General features: G+C 41.3%; 1 protein-coding gene across 3 annotated transcripts in view; it reads left to right on the forward strand.

Annotated features, from left to right (window-relative positions):
• PCGF6 (polycomb group ring finger 6) overlaps nucleotides 1-18709 on the forward strand; it is a 47908-nt gene that overhangs the window by 15570 nt on the left and 13629 nt on the right. Inside the window, exons 7-9 of one of the 3 annotated variants that reach the window (XM_084846425.1) lie at nucleotides 6271-6298; nucleotides 8955-9053; nucleotides 12323-12403. In XM_084846425.1, coding sequence (XP_084702551.1) covers nucleotides 6271-6298; nucleotides 8955-9053; nucleotides 12323-12400 — 205 coding nt within the window. In that variant the 3' untranslated portion in view covers nucleotides 12401-12403. Of the gene's footprint in view, nucleotides 1-26; nucleotides 5173-6270; nucleotides 6299-8954; nucleotides 9054-12322; nucleotides 12404-18709 lie in introns of those variants that run through there. The other 2 variants (XR_014789500.1, XM_084846423.1) reach the window with 2 other exon arrangements.

Genomic DNA, 18709 nt, shown 5'->3' on the forward strand with positions numbered 1-18709 from the left:
AAGCAAACTTTCAGAAACCAATTCTTAACTTCTATATATAGTGGCTTCAGACATGAACATAAAAGACTATGTTAGCAATATGTATTGCATTTTAATGGTATTCAGTTGCATTATTAGCTTTTTTGTTCTGGCAGTTCAGTTCCAACAGTTATATAAGGAATGACGGAAGAAATTCAGATTTGCAATTCTGCAGAAACTTAATTTCCAAAAGTGTTCTTATAATAGCATTTGAAGGATACTTCAGAAATTACAGTTTTGCAATACAGAAAGCATTCTGTCCATGAAGATGTGTAGAATTGTGTATGACAATTATATGAATGTCTCTTCACAGCACTTAGAAGCCATGTCCAATTGTAGCTTCCCAGCACATACTGTGTATGTACAGTGAAAAAGATTCAGTATCACACTTACATCTACACAAAGTGTTCATGAAATGTTGTACATGAATATGCTTTCTAAGTAGGAAACATTTGAAAGAAGTCATGTGTCAGAAGAGAGAAGGATAGTAGCAGACTGAGGGGGAGGGGGAATGGGGGGGTACGCGCACACGCACTCTGCAAATCCCAGCCTACAAAACCTTGCCTCTCTTCTGCTCCTTTCACTATAGGCAGATTCCTCTTGAGTTTCTGACCTGTTTCGAAACAGTTTTCCTTTAAACTTGGTGTAGAGAATGAAACTACTATTCTTATACATCTGCATAGTACAGAAAACTGGAATCTGTCTTTATATGTCTTTATTTTGCTTATCACATTTATATGGCCACTCACCAACTAATATTCTGTCCTCTGCCATGGCTGCAAGGAGGAGATCGGAAGCATTCGGTTGGTTTGTCATAATGTCTGACAGGAACAAACAGTGCTAATTTAAACAAGCCAAGACCAAATGTTAGTTTCTGATTCTGGCTTGTTCCAATAAACTGAAGTTTAAACTAACCACAGTTCCTGTAACAACAATCTACAGTTAGTTTAAACTAGGAAGCCTGCCAGACAAGAGAGGGGCGAGGGGATTGCTCCATCCTGAGGCTTGAGCAAGCTCGTTCACATAGTACTAAACTATGGTTAAGAGCTGTGTCTGAACTCAAGTAGGCTACAGATTTCCAAGTATTACCATTTAACAAGCAGCCATTGCAAATTTTTAGAAGCCTGAAATTTCTTGAATCTTTGTATGCCCTGCCAGTCCATGTACTTGTGTAATGAAAACAGTATTGCAACAGTTTACTGTGAACAATTTTACTGGCATGAGTGGACTTTGGCTTACATCCAAAGATAACTTAAGGGAGTTCATGGAAGGAACGTTTTCCATCCCCTCCTTTCTCCGGCAACCCTCCCATGCTCCATTCAGTGTTGTTCAGGAGGGCCGCCCTCCCTCCCAAGAGGACACATGGCTGCAGGAGGGAGAAGGGGATAGGAATCTTTAATTTCATGAATTGCCTTAAATTAATTTACCTTAGGATCCAAGCCATTGTTTTTATGTAAGAAAAGAATGTGTGAAGTAGACCAAAATCATATTAATTTCAAGGTAGAAATTGAACGAATGTTTAAGAAGTTCCTTTTTTAACCACTAGGTGGCAGTGACAACTAACAAACATAGAGGTCACATAGACAAACAATACATTTCTGGATATTTTATATCTGGTAACATTCAAATAGTGGTTTAATGAAGCACTATTTTAAAATGAATTTTGGAGTAATTTGAACTCTGTTTAGTTTTTTCTGCTCCTTCATGATTATATATAATCTCAGAATTGTATGAGAAAACAATTTGCTTTTTAAAACTAGACATTTCACTAACATGTAGTTAAGTTATAAGATAAGTTTTTATCTTTAATGAATTCATAACTGAACAGTTCCATAGTCTGCTCCCCTTTCTCCATGGGATTTTATAGAAAGGGACATAAACAAAATCACCTTTGTTTTCTTCAAAATGTTAGATTAGTTTTCTCTATTAGCTTTTCTTAAATTTGTAAGAATGTTTCTCTTAAATGAGAAATGCAAGAGCCAAGAGATGTTATGAAATGTACTGGTTGAGCTTCATTATCTGAAAGAATGGTGATCTGTAAATGTATCTTTATTTAAAGTATTTATACTTTCATAATACTTATACCAGAAATGATTATAGAATTACAGAAATGATTCTATAAATGATTCTGTAAATGGTTACAGAAATAATGTAAAAAGAACTGCTAGACCTTAACATCTTTAATTTTTTTAAAGTATGTGTTAGATCCAGACTTAGTCATGTTTAGAGCAAACCCATTGAAATCAAAGGGACTTAAGTTGGCCATGATTAACTTGAATTCAGTGGATTTACTCTTATTATGACTCAGTTTGGATCCAACAAAATGTGTTTTGCACAAAAAGGCATTTGTAAAGCTTTTTATTAACTCTTGTAACCTCGGTATAACCATGTGTCTAAGGAGCTATATGCTTGCCTTTTCCAAAGTTATTCACAAATTGCTTTTGATATTTCAGAAATATTAACAGTGCTGTTAATAACAGTTTAGCACTGTTTAATAACAGTTGAACTGTTATTAACAGTTTAGCACTGTTACGTGCTAAAAATAAATAAAGTTTGTCAGTGGGAGTAGTTTTGTAATTGACTGCTTCCATATCATTCAAATGAAATCTTTCAGTGGTTAAGTCCTTCCTGTGACTGTGAAAGAAGACCCCAATCCTGGAACAAAATAATTCCTATCTTTGGACTTAGAGAGAACATTTCCCCCCCCAAGTCCTCTTCGTTAATCTTTTAGACATGCATGTAGATAAAGCACTAGACCGAAAACATTTCAAAGATAAAATTCCTGTCTGCAAGTGCATTTATGTCCCTGTAGCTGGGAAAACGCAGACAATCCCCTGAAATGCACTTTAACAACCGATTGTATTTATGATTGTTCTGCTCAGCTCTCAATCATTCATGCTAGATGTGTTTTAGAGACTTGGATGTCTAAATATAGCAATTCAAGGCTATAAGTCTTTAAAATGATATATCTGTCCTTAAGTCAAACTGACTGTTTCCCCTAATATGGAGTGTTGCAACCTAAAGTTAATAAGATTAGTTTGTATTAGCATTGTAATTATCTGCTTGTTCCTGTGGCAGTATAAAAGCAGCTAGTTAAGTAATTAAGAGCCCTTTAAAAATATCCTTTTGTATTTGAAATACACTAGCCCAGTTCATACATACATATCTTAAAACCAACTTCGAATGGTAGTTTAAGATTGTGGCTAGTTCTGGTCCTGGCAGCAATAGCTTTCTGCTTCAGAAGGAATAGGAAACTATGGTTAATTGAAGACTTCCTGGGTAATTACAGTGTGCCAAGACGGGAGGAGGGAAAGGGCAATACAATAATGGAGTGTGCAGACATAAGGTTTGTTCATATCTCTGTTTATTAAGCCAAGATATGTATGTATTTTTAAACAAGCAATGCGCGGAAGCGGAAGAAGATAATAGAATAGGAAGGACAAGAGACCTCTTCCAGAAAATTAGAAACATCGGAGGTAAATTCCAGGCAAAAATGGGTATGATCAAAAACAAAGATGGCAAGGACCTAACAGAAGCAGAAGAGATCAAGAAAAGGTGGCAAGAATATACGGAAGATCTGTATAGGAAGGATAATAATATCGGGGATAGATTTGACGGTGTAGTCAGTGAGCTAGAGCCAGACATCCTGAAGAGTGAAGTTGAATGGGCCTTAAGAAGCATTGCTAATAAGGCAGCAGGAGATGACGGTATCCCAGCTGAACCGTTTAAAATCTTGCAAGATGATGCTGTCGAGGTGATGCATGCCATATGCCATCAAATTTGGAAAACACAAGAATGGCCAACAGATTGGAAAAAATCAACCTATATCCCCATACCAAAAAAGGGAAGCACCAAAGAATGTTCAAACTATCGACCAGTGGCACTTATTTCACATGCCAGTAAGGTAATGCTCAAGATCTTGCAAGGTAGACTCCAGCAGTTCATGGAACGAGAATTGCCAGATGTACAAGCTGGGTTTAGAAAAGGCAGAGGAACTAGAGAACAAATTGCCAATATCCGCTGGATAATGGAGAAAGCCAAGGAGTTTCAGAAAAACATCTATTTCTGTTTTATTGACTATTCTAAAGCCTTTGACTGCGTGGATCATAACAAATTGTGGCAAGTTCTTGGTGGTATGGGGATACCAAGTCATCTTGTCTGCCTCCTGAGGAATCTGTATGATGACCAAGTAGCAACGGTAAGAACAGACCATGGAACAACGGACTGGTTTAAGATTGGGAAAGGAGTACGGCAGGGTTGTATACTCTCACCCTACCTATTCAGCCTGTATGCAGAACACATCATGCGACGTTCTGGGCTTGATGAAGCCAAGGCTGGAGTTAAAATCGCTGGAAGAAACATTAACCATCTCAAATATGCAGATGACACCACTTTGATGGGTGAAAGTGAGGAGGAGCTGAGGAACCTTATGACAAAGGTGAAAGAAGAAAGTGCAAAAGCTGGGTTGCAGTTAAACCTCAAAAAAACCAAGATTATGCCAACCAGCTTGATTGATAACTGGCAAATAGAGGGAGAAAACGTGGAGGCAGTGACAGACTTTGTCTTTATAGGCGCAAAGATTACTGCAGACGCTGACTGCAGCCAGGAAATCAGAAGACGTTTACTTCTTGGGAGGACAGCAATGACAAATCTTGATAAAATAGTGAAGAGCAGAGACATCACACTGACAACAAAGGTCCGCATAGTTAAAGCAGTGGTATTCCCCGTAGTAAGCTATGGCTGCGAGAGCTGGACCATAAGGAAGGCTGAGCAAAGGAAGATAGATGCTTTTGAACTGTGGTGCTGGAGGAAAATTCTGAGAGTGTCTTGGACTGCAAGAAGATCAAACCAGTCCATACTCCAGGAAATAAAGCCAGACTGATCACTTGAGGGAATGATATTCAAGGCAAAACTGGAGTACTTTGGCCACATCATGAGAAGACAGGACACCCTGGAGAAGATGCTGATGCTAGGGAAAGTGGAAGGCAAAAGGAAGAGGGGCCGACCAAGGGCAAGGTGGATGGATGATATTCTGGAGCTAACGGACTCGACCTTGGGAGAGCTGGAGGTGGCGACGGCTGACAAGCAGCTCTGGCGTGGTCTCGTCCATGAAGTCATGAAGAGTCGGAAGCGACTGACCGAATAAACAATAATGTATGTCCAAACCAGATCATTGTCTTTTTCTGAGATCATTTTTCAAATTGCACAGATCTAAAATTTACATGGAGTATTTAGTGAAATAGTCTCAAAGCTTGAGAAATGGTGTCATTAGTATGATAGTGACACCAAGCACTAGTATTATTTCTGAACTGAGCAGCAGTATGACTGTGAAGCAGTGTCTAAGGGAGCAATCCTGTCGGGATCAGCAGTCGCCTCCAACCCCGGGGGCAACCACCTGTCCAGTGCAGGGTGGGAGGAGTGGTGAGGAGTGGATATCCTCTGTGCTCCCCCCGCCCTGCTTTCACAGCTAGACAGCCAATTGCGGCTGTCTAGCCACAGGACCTTGGAGACACATAGGAAGTGTCATACCAGCACTTCTGACCACCCCGCCCTGGCTCACCCCCAAGAACGCCCCATTTTCCCTTCTCCGTGCTGCTCTTCCAAGTGCAGAGCATGGGGCCAATCCGCACTGCCTTTGAGGCAGCGTGGGAGCAGGTGGAGATTGGTTTCCAGGAACTGACCAATCCTATGTCTGTCTAGTAGCCATAGGATTGCACCCTAAATGATGTAACAAGTTGATATGGGTTAATAATTAGACTGAATCCAGATGGAACGTAGATGGTGACAGTTAATGCCCTGCCTGATCTAGATTAGGTGGGCTTGCCTCTTTTAGATATGGTCATACACTCTCCAAGCAATCTTGTTATCTTGGCGTGCTCCTTAATCCAGCTGAAGCAGCATCTGTAACAAGTGCTTTTTGTGAGGTACATTTGATTCAACAAATGTGCCACTCCTTAGAAGGAGTCTTTCCACTATGATCCATGCCTTAGTAACTACTTAGATGAATTACTACAATTTTTTGGAACTACCTTTTGAAGTCTATCCGAAAGCTGCAGTGTGTGGTGAATGCTGCCACTTGTCTTTATCAGGAGCTAAAAACATATAACACTGGTGTTATATGTGTGTGCGCGCATGCGCGCGCACACACAAGGAAATCTATATATAATGGCAGTGTATTGATTTAGCACTTTGAGTATGCAAATATACATATAGCTTAGGTGTATTGATTATGTTAATTCCTTTTTATTTCAGAGCTAACGATCTCTCTGGGAATTTTAAGGTACAGATGTTCCTAAAATTTGTCTTCCTGTATTTCATTTTAATAACAAACATAATTAAAACTGAATGCCTTATGAAAACAAGAGTTATTGTCCTGCAGTACACTGTGTTTGCAAATCCATTGCTTCCAGAAGAGAAGGGAAAGTTACTAATATTTTAGTTTGAAGGAATGGGCAATAGAGTACTGTGGAAATTTTTAGCACTGAGTAACTAGACTGTCTCTGGACATTGGCCAAGGATTAAGCTATGCCCAGAAAGCTCATAGGCATCATTCAAAATCTGACTGTTTCTGAAGGGTGGAAGTAAGAAATGTGTACAATATGTTGCATAAATATATATGAGAGCTATCATGGTATAGTGATTAGAGTCATGGCTGCTGAGATGCAGATATAACTGGTAGAGCTTTCCCAGGCCTGATCCCTGATGGGGGTGCTGAATCCAAGCTGCTGCACTGGTTTCATCTGCCTTGGGAGTTGAAGTATACTAAGGGAGCAATCCTATGGCCGCTAGACAGTGGCTTGAAGGCCATAGGATATCTGGTTTTCTGGGAACCGACCTTGGAGTGCAGGCTTCGAGGTTGGTTCCTGGACAACTTGTGCTTGCAAGAGGAGTGTGGAGTGGCCAAAAAGGAGCATTCTGGGGGGCATTCTGGGCCAGGGAGGGCGGAAATGCCTGTATGACACATTCAGTTTGTCATACAACAGCCTCCTCCCCCACTCGGCCCTCCCGCGGCTAAATAGCCGCAATCGGCTGTCTAGCCGAAAATGCAGGGCGGGAGAAGCACAGAGGGAATGATCCCCTCCATGCTTCTCCTGACCTGCATTGGATAGGTGGTCACCTCCGAGTTCAGAGGCGGCCACCTATCTGAATAGGATTGCGCCCTAAATCTATTAAGGCTGGAAGCCTGCAATGATTTACGCACTTACTTTACAGTAGGCCTATATAGGATGGATTGCAAGCTCTAAAGTGTGGAGGGGAGGGGCTTGGAACATAATATTAGCCCTGTTTATGCCTTACTTAAGAGGTTTTGGGGCTTTGTTTTCAATGTGAATTTTTGGAACCCCAGTAGCAGCACTACATCTTGCTGCCACAGCAATGTGGGTTTTTTTAATTTATTTTAGATCTTGTGTCAGGGAATATTAGATGAAGTCTACATGATAGTACAAATCCCATTCCAAATAGCCAGCTAAGATGCCCTCCTACAGTATGGTGTAGTTTTAGACCAGGACTGGGGAGGGAAGACCCAGGTTCAAATTCCCTCTCAGTTATGGAGCTTACTGGGTGACCTTGGGCTTGTCACTGTCTCAGCCAGACCTACTTCACAGCAGTGTTGTGAATGTTGGGGGTGGGGCGTGGTTTGAGAGTGAATGAGTGCGAGAGAAATAGTAGGGTTGCCCAAATAAAAATTAACAAAAGGCTGCTGTGCCCTTTATACCTGCATAGCAGGTTTTTAAAAGTCAGCAAGAGAAGCTTTCCCCACTGCTGCATGTTTCCATGCTTGGGAAAACATGGGAAAATGTTATGCTGCTGGATTTCTTCCTGTCATGCAGCTTGTAAAAGACACAGCCTTGCCAGAAGAAAATGTTGTGAATCCTAGGAAATGGTAGGATGGAAGCTGTGTTTATTGCTGTGTAACTCAGCTTTGGACCATGTAAAGGCATGACAATGCATATGTCTTTGAGCATGCACAGAGTGCTTTCCCCTCATCACTAAGCATCCATAACTTGCCCCTAATACATCTGGGAATACAAAGAGAGGTTTCAAGAGCAGAGCTCAAGGCTTAAATCCCAGTACCTCTTATTTTAGGCATTAAGCACATTTAGCAGCCGGAGAGGAAAATGTGATGGGGGGAGAGGAGACTAAAGAATGCGAAACAATGGTTGTGGGGTGAGGAAGACAGCAGCAGGAGCAAGGCCAGCTGCAGAAAGGTGGGCATAGTGCCCCCACACAAATCAAAAACCTTGAAAATCTACCAGATGAGGTAGAGAGAAAGGAGACACAGATGTTTGTTGTGGAGGCACAAAAAGGAACAGAGGTGTCATGGAGGGGACAAGAGAAGGATGGGAAAGTGACAAAAAAACCCTGATGAGTGTGGATCTGCTGTGTTTATTTTTCAAAGGAAGACCCTCCCACAGGGACTTCTCCTATGTCATTTAGATGACACTACCCAAAGTGCTTTATTTATACCCCATCTCAACAGTCCAGCAAGGCAAGCAATTTTCCCTTCAAGAGACAGAGAGAATTGCTGGGGAACTGAAGCTGGATGAACTAGTGATTCTCCCCCTCCCCCACCCCCTCAAGCCAGGCAAGTAAGCAAATTAGGTGTGCTAAGAATGTGTCATCTTCAAATTCCCCACTTTCCTGAAGCATTTGGCACAACCCCTAGTCCCTAATTACATGTAACTGAAATAATCTCACAGTCTTGTAGTGTAATCCATTAATGAATTAAACTGGTAATCTTATTACTGAAGACAAGGGAATTTAAAAAAATACAGTGAACTTGGCATTGGTTTCATCCTCAGCAGTTATACTTCCCATAGTACTATTAATGTGGGTCTTAGAGTAAATGTGGGATGAGAGTCCTGATCAAATATCTTGATTAGAATTTCTGCCTTGCTTTCTAAGTAACCTAATGTTATAAAACCTTCTTCTTGCAGCCACTGGAAAAGAAGTTTGTACGTGTTTCAGGAGAGGCAACAATTGGACATGTGGAAAAATTCCTTCGAAGAAAGATGGATCTCGATCCTGGCTGTCAGGTATGCTGTGGTAGTTGTTTGCGCCATACAATGAGCTATGATACCTCTATCACCTCTTACCCATACCATGTGTAAACATCCATTTCTTAGTAGCAAGCAGGTAAATGAGGTATTTAGAGGTCTTCGTGTCGTGATTTTCAGAAGGCCTTATGTAACTTGGAAAAGCCAAAGTTTGTTGCAGCAAAGACTTGTGTAACACACAATGAGGCAGTGAAGTGCAGAAAAACTAAAGCAGAAAAATATAATGTGAAAGCGCAAACCAGGCTGTTTGCATAATAAGAGCTTTACAGTGGTGAGGGGAAGGGTGAAAATCTGATTATTTTTCTCTTAATACATTGTCAGGCTTTGTCAAATTTTCACCCATGACATCTTTAAGGGGAAAAGTGAGTTTTCAGGAAAAGGGGGTTCATAAAACGTCTCCTTGCTTATATCCCATGCACACTACTGCTTCTGCTTTCTCTGGTCTGCAGCTTTGGCACCATGCGCACCTTCTTTCTATGGCAATCTCAGCCAATTAGGGATCACACAGACAGTGTGTTGATGTCATGTTGCACATAGACAATCAGATTTGGCTACATGATGACATCACAAAACCAAATTAGAATGAGGGCAGGAAGCGTTGTCCTGTCTCTAAATATGCTGCTGGGTAATACCACATAGCCGACTAGATCTGGCTACATGATAATGTTACGAAGTCAAATCAGGGAGGGTAGCCAGGTAGTTAGGGTAGCCAGGCAGGCTGAGTCCAAAAACTGGACCAGAACTCAGATGGATGAACCTAGATAATCGATAGCCTGCTTTAGGTGTTCTGTATGAATGCATGAAGGGGATCTCAAGGGGGATAGCCCCCCGTTTTAGATGCCAATGCATGTCAACCCTGCCCCGGATGAATTTATAATCAGCATCAAACTGAAGGGGGCCTCTATGTATAAAGTACCCTCAACAGAGACGGGAACCCACTTGCAAGTGTGTAGGCCCCTTTCAGCTCGACACCAATCACGTGTCAGTCAGGAGTTGCAGCTTGTGTGCATGTCAGAGTCTAGGGGGCAGGACTAGCCTGCTCATTCCCAAGAGCACCTCAACACATGTGTAGTGAACACCAAAAAAGAGCTACTGTGATTCAGGAATTCCTGGAATTGGGCTGCCACCACAAGCTGAAGCACCTTGCCCAAAATGGCATGTTAAGTGACTGGATGATAATTGCTTGACCTGTTTGGGTCTTGAGAAGGCTTTTTCAGGAGCAGTCTTACAACTGTCTCTTTTGGGGCAGTTGGGACCTTTCCCTCTCTTAGAGAGGAATTTACTGTTGCCTGGACCCAGCTGGTCAGCCTCTCCCAGCCATTTCTCATAAACCAGGATGATCAAGGATTGAGCGCTGAAGTGATTGGCCAAACTTGGTCTGCAAAAGCTGAAACTCGCCCAAACAACCCAGTGGTTAATCCAACAACAAACCATGGGTTAACAGCTGGGTTGTTTAGCTCCTAAACAACCCAACAGTCAGGGTTCAAACAAGATGCTCACAACCTCTGATTGGGCTGATCGGAGGTTGCTTATAGTAAGTGGAAGTGGCTTTCCAGGGTTTCAGGCAGGATTCTTTCCTATCCCTACCTGAAGATACCAGGGGTTGAACCTGGGACCTTTTCCATGCAAAGTGGTAGAGGAGCCATAGCTCTACCACTGAGCTACAGCCACTACCTTATCTTATGCAGGTTAGGGTTGGGTGTTCAACCAGGGTCAAATCATGACTGGCAGATCTTTTCCCATTTATTGACCTGAAGTTTAGCAGCAGCCAACCTTCCATGAACGCGGTTGCCAAGGCCAGAGAAGAGAAAGTGTTTTCTCTTGGCAAGCAAGAATGTTCAGGGAAGGAGTTGCATTACAGCAGCTAAATTAGGCTGCCAGAAAAATCTGGAGTAGTTTTTTGGGAGATAACCTCTTCTCTAGTTCTGAATAGCAATGACTTCAAGTGTGCTGTCAAGAGGTGTATGGAAGAGTATTAAGTATGGTATAAGTATGTTCCTTCCCTATGCCAGCCCCATCTTGCCCTTGACCCCACCTTGCACTAGTCCTTCCACCAGCATTTTCTTTGCTGGTAGAACAGCTATGTTGGCAGAGCGTTCCCCCAACATATCTGTAGTGTATCTTGTGTGCTGCCGGGTTCTACCAAATCCTATAGCCCTCAGCCAGCAGAACTCAAGTACAAGATTGCACCCTTAACAAAGTGTAGGATTTAAAGGTATATGCACAAGATAAATATGCATCTTCATCTTGAATGCATTTGTACATGTAGTTAAATACATATATGCTGACTTTACAGTTTTAAAATGGAATTATCTGTCCAAACGGTCTAATGTGTTGGGACTTGTGAATATATTTATACAGTTTTCCTATAGTAAAAATGTAGCCTAAATGCATTTTGTTGCATTTGTTGGGACAATTTGTTGGCATTTCTGAAATCCACAGCATTTTTTAAAGTTATGTTGAAGTCTAATCAGTTTTCTCAAGATGAGATACCTTGTCCTCAACTCTGTCTGTAGATGCTTCTGGTATTCAGGTTTATTAGTGTCTGCTGATACACTGTTCTGTTCATATTAAAAATCTGTCCCCAGATTAACTTGCAGATCCCCTTAATTATAAGACACAGCATTGCATATTTATTTCACCCCATTGCATGCTAAAAGAGTAACTCCTAAATTTATCCCTTTTATCTGCTGTCATGTTTCTGAAACATTGCCTTTGAAAGCATTTTGTGCTACACTCTGCATTTGAACATAAAAGAATTTGTATTCATCTCCCAAATATGCTGCTTAGAAGTACATCCCTAAGGAGACGTAGCTTAATTAGGGTTGGGCCCAAGGGAGTTCGTTGCTAGGGCAAGGCACTAGAGAGCCTTGATTTACTCTTCCCGTAAGCTGGCAATATGGTTATTACTGTTGTTGATGCTTTACATTCCTGATCTTGGTGTCTGAGGGAATGATTAGTTTTATACCTGCTGCATAGATTTGTAATTGCAACATGACTCTTAAATTTATCAAATATTATCTAATTGGAACATTGTTTTTCCATTGACCATAATTCTAGCGATGTGAGTCTTTTCCTTTACAGAAATTGCTTGCCCACTAATTACAATGAAATACATTTAGAATATTTAGGTTCAGTAGCTACTTGTCGAATATATTGTTAATTTCCCTTGTCCTATATTCCTCTGCTGTTTTGTTTTTCAGAGTAGTTTTATATGTGAGTCCCATAATTATTTTCTGTTCTTTCAGCCTGCCTCAAATTGTTCCAGCATAGGAATGCTGTTGATACCGGGGCACATCAAACAGGACTGGATAATATCAAAGTGATAGGTGTGTGGGTTCAGTTCATCGAGTGAGAAGGACCACCTTCTCCTGCATGAAGTTGTCTCTGTGTTAAGATTTTCCTCAGAAGCCATTCTCCAGATAGCCCTGCCTTCAGAAAGTAGGGCCTTTTGGTATGCTTTCCCCAGTGAAGCTTGCCTGGTGCCAAGTCAGATGAATTGTTGTTTGTAGATCTTGTAGGTCACTCTAGGAGTCTTGTGACTAAAGAGTAAGTAATTGTAATAAATACATTTTAGGAAATGTAGAGTAAACCATATTTTCCCACCCCACCCAGTTTTCATCTTTTCAGTTCAGATTTTTAAATGAAATCATCCTTGGAGGTACGGTATTGACCTTATAATACTGTTGTAATAATATATGAAAATATCCTTTCAAAATAACTATGATTGTATGATGTTTACTATCAGCGCACTCAAAGCAGTTTTTTTGCCTGTCTTTTGTAGTGAGAATTTGTGGGAGAAGGGATTGGCAATTACAATAATTTCCTATTCCACTGCTTTACAAGTGCTAATGTAGTTTTTAGAAGTGTTCCTTTGTCAGCTGCATATCTTTGAAAGCATGTAAATGAAGATGGGTTTGAGGGAAATAATTAGAAACCAGTATCTGGTACATGGTAAAGGCACAATGACAGCAATTTATAGACAAAGGGGGAGTTTCCTAGTATCTGGACTTTGCAGTGAGGGTTCTATCCCTTCCAACCACTAGGTAATATTCACAATTTGGCCTCAACTGACTTTTTTACCTAGTGCACCACTTCAAATTAATCTTTGTTAACATAAGGCCTGTCATGTTTCTCTGCGCTTCTGTTCTATGCTGACTTGAGAACCTTGTATGTTTCACCCAAGGCAAGAGGCAAATCAAAGTTACAATCAGCCTTTGTTTTCAGAAATGGATTTTGGATTATTATTTTGATCATGGACCAGCACACCTATCTTTGTTGTTTTTAATTTGGATAAATAACTCATGCAGTTGGACTTACCTTTTCAACGGGCCACTCATCAGTTCTCTTTAGCAAAGGTTAATGTCAGTGTTTGTTCGAGAAGCCCGTATCCCAAGTGATATGAGCATCAGAGCCCCAAAATCAGGAGTTGATAGTAAGTTGTTAGTAAGTTGTTAGCTAAGTTGTTAGCTGGTAAGTTGTTAAGCTGGTAGAAGGGGCACAGAGATAATCAATATAGTCTAAGGAAGACAAACAGTTCAGTTTGCCAGTATCTTCTTACTAGGAGACAAGTTGAAGTACAACCCCTGAGGCAAAGACTTTATAAAGCTGGATCCATTACTTCCCCGAGTCATATAATTAGATGCTGAGTCAGCTGGTGGAGCTTGTAATGCAATCCAAGTGATGCCTTTGGGTAAAACAGTTCAGTCTGCAACTCTCTGGGCAGACATGCTGCCTCAGTGGTCAGGAAAGTAAGATGCAAGAACCGCTTGGTTCAAGGTCACTGGCACCTTACACTTAATGACTCTTCTATGTGTTTCTTTTCTTAGTGGAAAATGCTTTTGACAGAAACCCTTTAGAAAAATCTAGTGCTCATTATATGACTTGTACCCCTCATGTAGTATTTTCATCCATTTTTCCTACTGTTCAGTTGAAAGTTGTCATTCTGCATGTGTGCATGCCCTTCTGACATTTAGACTACAATCCTATGCATGCTTACTGGGGACTAAGCCCCATTCAAATCAGTGGAATTTCTCAGTAAAAATGTATAGGGTTGAATTGTCATGGAAGTACCTTTTTCATGCAGTCAAACATGACATGTACTTAACATGGTTTGATGAAAAGGTGCTTTTTCTGCCATGACAGGCTTTAGTGAGTTCAGCAGGAACCATTTTACAGCAATACCATGGTTTTCCTATTTCTACAGAAGGTCAAACTAATTATATTAATGGTTGCCACACTAGCTTTTAGCACTGATTGGTTCCAGTCTTATAGGTCTAAAGTAGATATATAGCACAGCTGGCTGATGGGATTCCCATCTCCACCCCATTATGGGTAATGTTTTTTCTTATGTCAATGGAGATTAATGGATATACTAACTAATGCTATAGATGTTGCCAGAAAGGGCTATTGAGAACAAATTTCATTTCTTTTGTTTTTTCTGTACTTCTTCTCCCTTGGGTTATGTAACCATCATCTGAATCCTCCCCCAGCAATTAGTATTGAAGCTTTAGGACTTAGCACTGAAGCAGCAGAATTAGACATTTAATATTCCAAGCACTTTGAGGAGGTAGAAGGGAAACCAGCTTTGCAATCATTTATTTAAAGCCACTGAAACATTTAATATCTGAAATCTACAACGGCAACAGTGGAGTTCATTTCAGTATATTTCTAGGCAAATGTTCATCTTTTAATTATATTAAGACTACCAAGAATTGCTGTTGAATCTTTTTATAGCAAAGTAATTTGATTACATCTTCCTTTTAGTGTCAACGAGCTTGAGTTTTATCTATTTTATAGGCTTACTTTTTCAGTTTTGCAAAAGCAGGTTTGCAAGAGCCACTTGTTTAATATAGTGATACAAGAAAGATTGTTGCCAATCCCATTTGTTCCACCGAATCATAATTTTTGGCATTTAATGACTGTGTATTGATAACAGGCTAGGTGGTATCTCTTCTTGAATGCAAGTAAAATGTACATATTTGCATTTTATTGTTTCAACTAGATGTTAATTTGCAATTTTAAATCACTATTGAATCATAGAATAGTAGGGTTGGAAGGCGCCTACATGGCCATCGGATCCAACCCCCTGCTCAGAGCAGGAATCCAAGTCAGAGCATCCCCGACAGATGTCTGTCCAGCCTCATCTTGAATGCCTCCAGTGTGGGAGAGCCCACTACCTCCCTAGGTAATTGGTTCCATTGTCGTATTGCTCTTACAGTCAGGAAGCTTTTCCTGACGTTCAGCCCAGCCAGAATCTAGCTTCCTGTCACTTGAGCCCATTATTCCGTGTCCTGCACTCCGGGATGATCGAGAAAAGATCCTGGCCTTCCTCTCTGTGACAACGTTTCAAGTACTTGAAGAGCGCTATCATTTCTCCCCTCAGTCTTCTCTTCTCAAGGCTAAACATGCCCAGTTCTTTCAGTCTCCCCTCATAGGGCTTTGTTTCCAGTCCCCTGATCATTTTGTTGCCCTCCTCTGAACCCTCTCCAGTTTGTCTGCATCCTTCTTAAAATGTGGTGCCCAGAACTGGACACAGTACTCGAGATGAGGCCTAACCAGTGCTGAGTAGAGGGGAACTAGTACTTCCCGGGATTTGGAAGCTATGCTTCTATTATTGCAGCTCAAAATAGCATTTGCCCTTTTTTGCAGCCACATCACATTGTTGGCTCATATTCAGCTTGTGATCGACAACAATTCCAAGATCCTTCTCGCTTGTAGTATTGTTGAGCCACGTATCTCCCATCTTGTAACTGTGCCTTTGGTTTCTTTTTTCTAGGTGCAGAACTTGGCATTTATCCCTATTAAATGTCATTCTGTTGTTTTCAGCCCAGCGCTCCAGTCTATCCAGATCACTTTGAATTTAGTTTCTGTCTTCCAAAGTATTAGCTATTCCGCCCAATTTTGTGTTATGTGCAAATTTGATCAGCATTCCCCGCACTTCCTCCTCCAAGTCATTAATAAAAACATTGAAGAGCACTGGGCCCAGGACTGAGCCCTGCGGTACCCTGCTCGTTACCTCTCCCCAGTTTGAGAAGATCCCATTGATAACCACTCTTTGAGTCCGATTCTGTAGCCAACTGTGGATCCACTGGCTCGTTGTTTCATCTAGCCCACTTTGAGCTAGTTTGCTCATCAGGATATCATGGGGCACTTTGTCGAAAGCTTTGCTGAAGTCAAGGTATATTATGTGTACAGCATTCCCACAGTCCACAAGGGAGGTTACTTGATCAAAAAATGAGATCAGATTCATCCGGCAGGATTTGTTCTTGACAAATCCATGTTGGCTTCGAGTAATCACTGCATTGTTTTCAAGGTGCTTACAGATGGATTGCTTGATAATCTGCTCCAGAATTTTCCCAGGGATTGATGTCAGACTGACTGGTCTGTAGTTCCCAGGTTCCTCCTTTTTGCCCTTTTTGAAGATAGGGACAACATTAGCCCTCCTCCAGTTATCTTGCAGTTCCCCCGTCCTCCATGATTTCTCAAAGAGAATAGACAGCGGTTCTGAGAGTTCTTCTGCCAGTTCCTTTATTACTCTAGGATGCATTTCATCTGGCCCTGGAGATTTGAACTCATTCAAAGTAATTAGTTGTTCCTTGACCATATGCCTATCGATCTCAAGCTGCAATCCTGCCCCTTCAGCCTGTACTTCACCTTTGCCAGGGGGGTCATAGACCCTCTTTTGGGAGAAGACTGAGCCAAAGCAGGAATTGAGCACCTCTGCCTTTTCTTTGTCATCTGTTATCATTTTGCCATCCTTATTTAATAGCTGAACCACCATTACTTTCCTCTGTCTTTTACTATGCATGTAGCTGAAGAAAGCCTTTTTGTTGCTTTTAGCATCCCTCGCTAACCTCAGCTCATTCTCAGCTTTAGCCTTCCTGACGCCATCCCTGCAATTCTGTGCTACGTGCCTGTACTCTTCCTTTGTTACTTGGCCTTCTTTCCACTACCTATATGTGTTCTTTTTTGTTTTCAGGTAATCTCTAAGCTTTTTGTGAAGCCACATTGGCTTCTTCTGTTGTCTTCCTCCTTTTCTTCTTGTTGGAATTGTTTGGAATTGTGCCTTGAGAATTTCCTTTTTTAAAGCTCCCACCCATCTTGGACTCCTTTCTTGCTATAGTCGCTTGCCATGGGACCTTACTGATCATTGTTCAGAGTTTATTAAAATCAGCTTTCCTAAAATCCAGCGTACGCATTTGACTACAGTCGGTTTTTGCTTCCCTTAGAACCAAGAACTCAAGTATAATATGGTCGCTTTCCCCCAGAGTTCCTATAACTGCTACTTTATCCACTAAGTCATCTCTGTTGGTTAGGATCAAGTCAAGGATAGCCAATCCTCTAGTTCCTTCCTCTACTTTCTGTAGGTTCCTTTTATTCTTTGCTCCATTTATTTTGATCCAGATGCTCTCGATGGGGCTACCAAGCTCATCCTCCTGTATTTCTGTACAGAGATATGTATTTTTCACATATAGTGCAACCCTACCTCCCTTTCTGTTTGCTCCTGTTCTTTTTGAACAAGTTGTATCCTTCAATTGCTGTATTCCAGTCATGAGAGTCATCCCACCAAGTCTCAGTTACACTTGTCAAGTCATAATTTCCCTCTTGTATTAAGAGTTCAAGTTCGTTCTGTTTTTTTCCCATACTCTGGGCATTAGTATATAGACATCGAAGATCATGTGCTTCATAGTCTGGCTTTCTTCCTATATGTTTCCGAAGACTATTATTGGGTGCTATTAGAGCTGTTCTCTCCGTTGTGGTGCATGAGCCTCGTCCATTGTTACCCCCAACTTTACATCTCCCTTCCCCGTAGGATTCAGTTTAAAGCCCTCCTGATGAAGTTCTTCATGCTGTGGCCAAACACATTCTTCCCAGCCTTTGTGAGATGCAACCCATCCCTTGCTAACAGCCCATCTTCCAGGAAGTATAGCCCGTGGTCCCAGAATCCAAATCTCTTGCGCCAGCACCACCTTCGTAGCCAGTCATTCACCTGGAATATTTTTGTTTCCCTTTCTATCCCTCTTCTGACTATTGGAAGGATGGATGAGAAAACTATCTGGGCCCCAAAGTTCTTGACTTTCAAAGGGGGCATGGCAAGTGGTGTTGGATGATGCTGACAGTAACATTACTTACCTGCTGATGACTCAGTGGCCTACAGGTGGGAGAGGAGTCCTTTGATCAGTGGAAGAATATGTTGAGATGTTCATTTCTGACTATTCTCAGAATTTAAGTTATAGTTTCAGTGTTGTTGTCTTATTTTATTTGATGCTTTGAAAGAAATCCTCTGATGACTGGAGAGAAAGAGTAGTTCTGAATGTATCCAGAAATATCTTGAGTATAGTCTGCCTCCTGCTGTTCTGAGTGAATGATTATCCTTCATGGAATGGCACTAGAGATAAGTCCAAGGTGGGCAACTCATAGGTAAGAACCCAGTTGGCTGTTTTCAAACTAGGTTCTGAGAAAGGTTTTGTGAAAGGTTTAATGGTGAAATCATCAGAAAAGGCATTCTGCCCCAAAGATTGCTTGCCAGCTGCTGCCACTTTTTTTCTGCATCTCTGAAACTACAGGGGAGTTTTTTTGTGTTCAGAGGCATGCCCTCAGTTTATTTGTTATAATGGATAGGCCCAAAGGTT

Source organism: Heloderma suspectum, chromosome 3 (genome assembly GCF_057233095.1).
Source record: "Heloderma suspectum isolate Gila_16-S chromosome 3, 16-S_ref, whole genome shotgun sequence".
Taxonomy (NCBI): Eukaryota; Metazoa; Chordata; class Lepidosauria; order Squamata; family Helodermatidae; genus Heloderma; species Heloderma suspectum.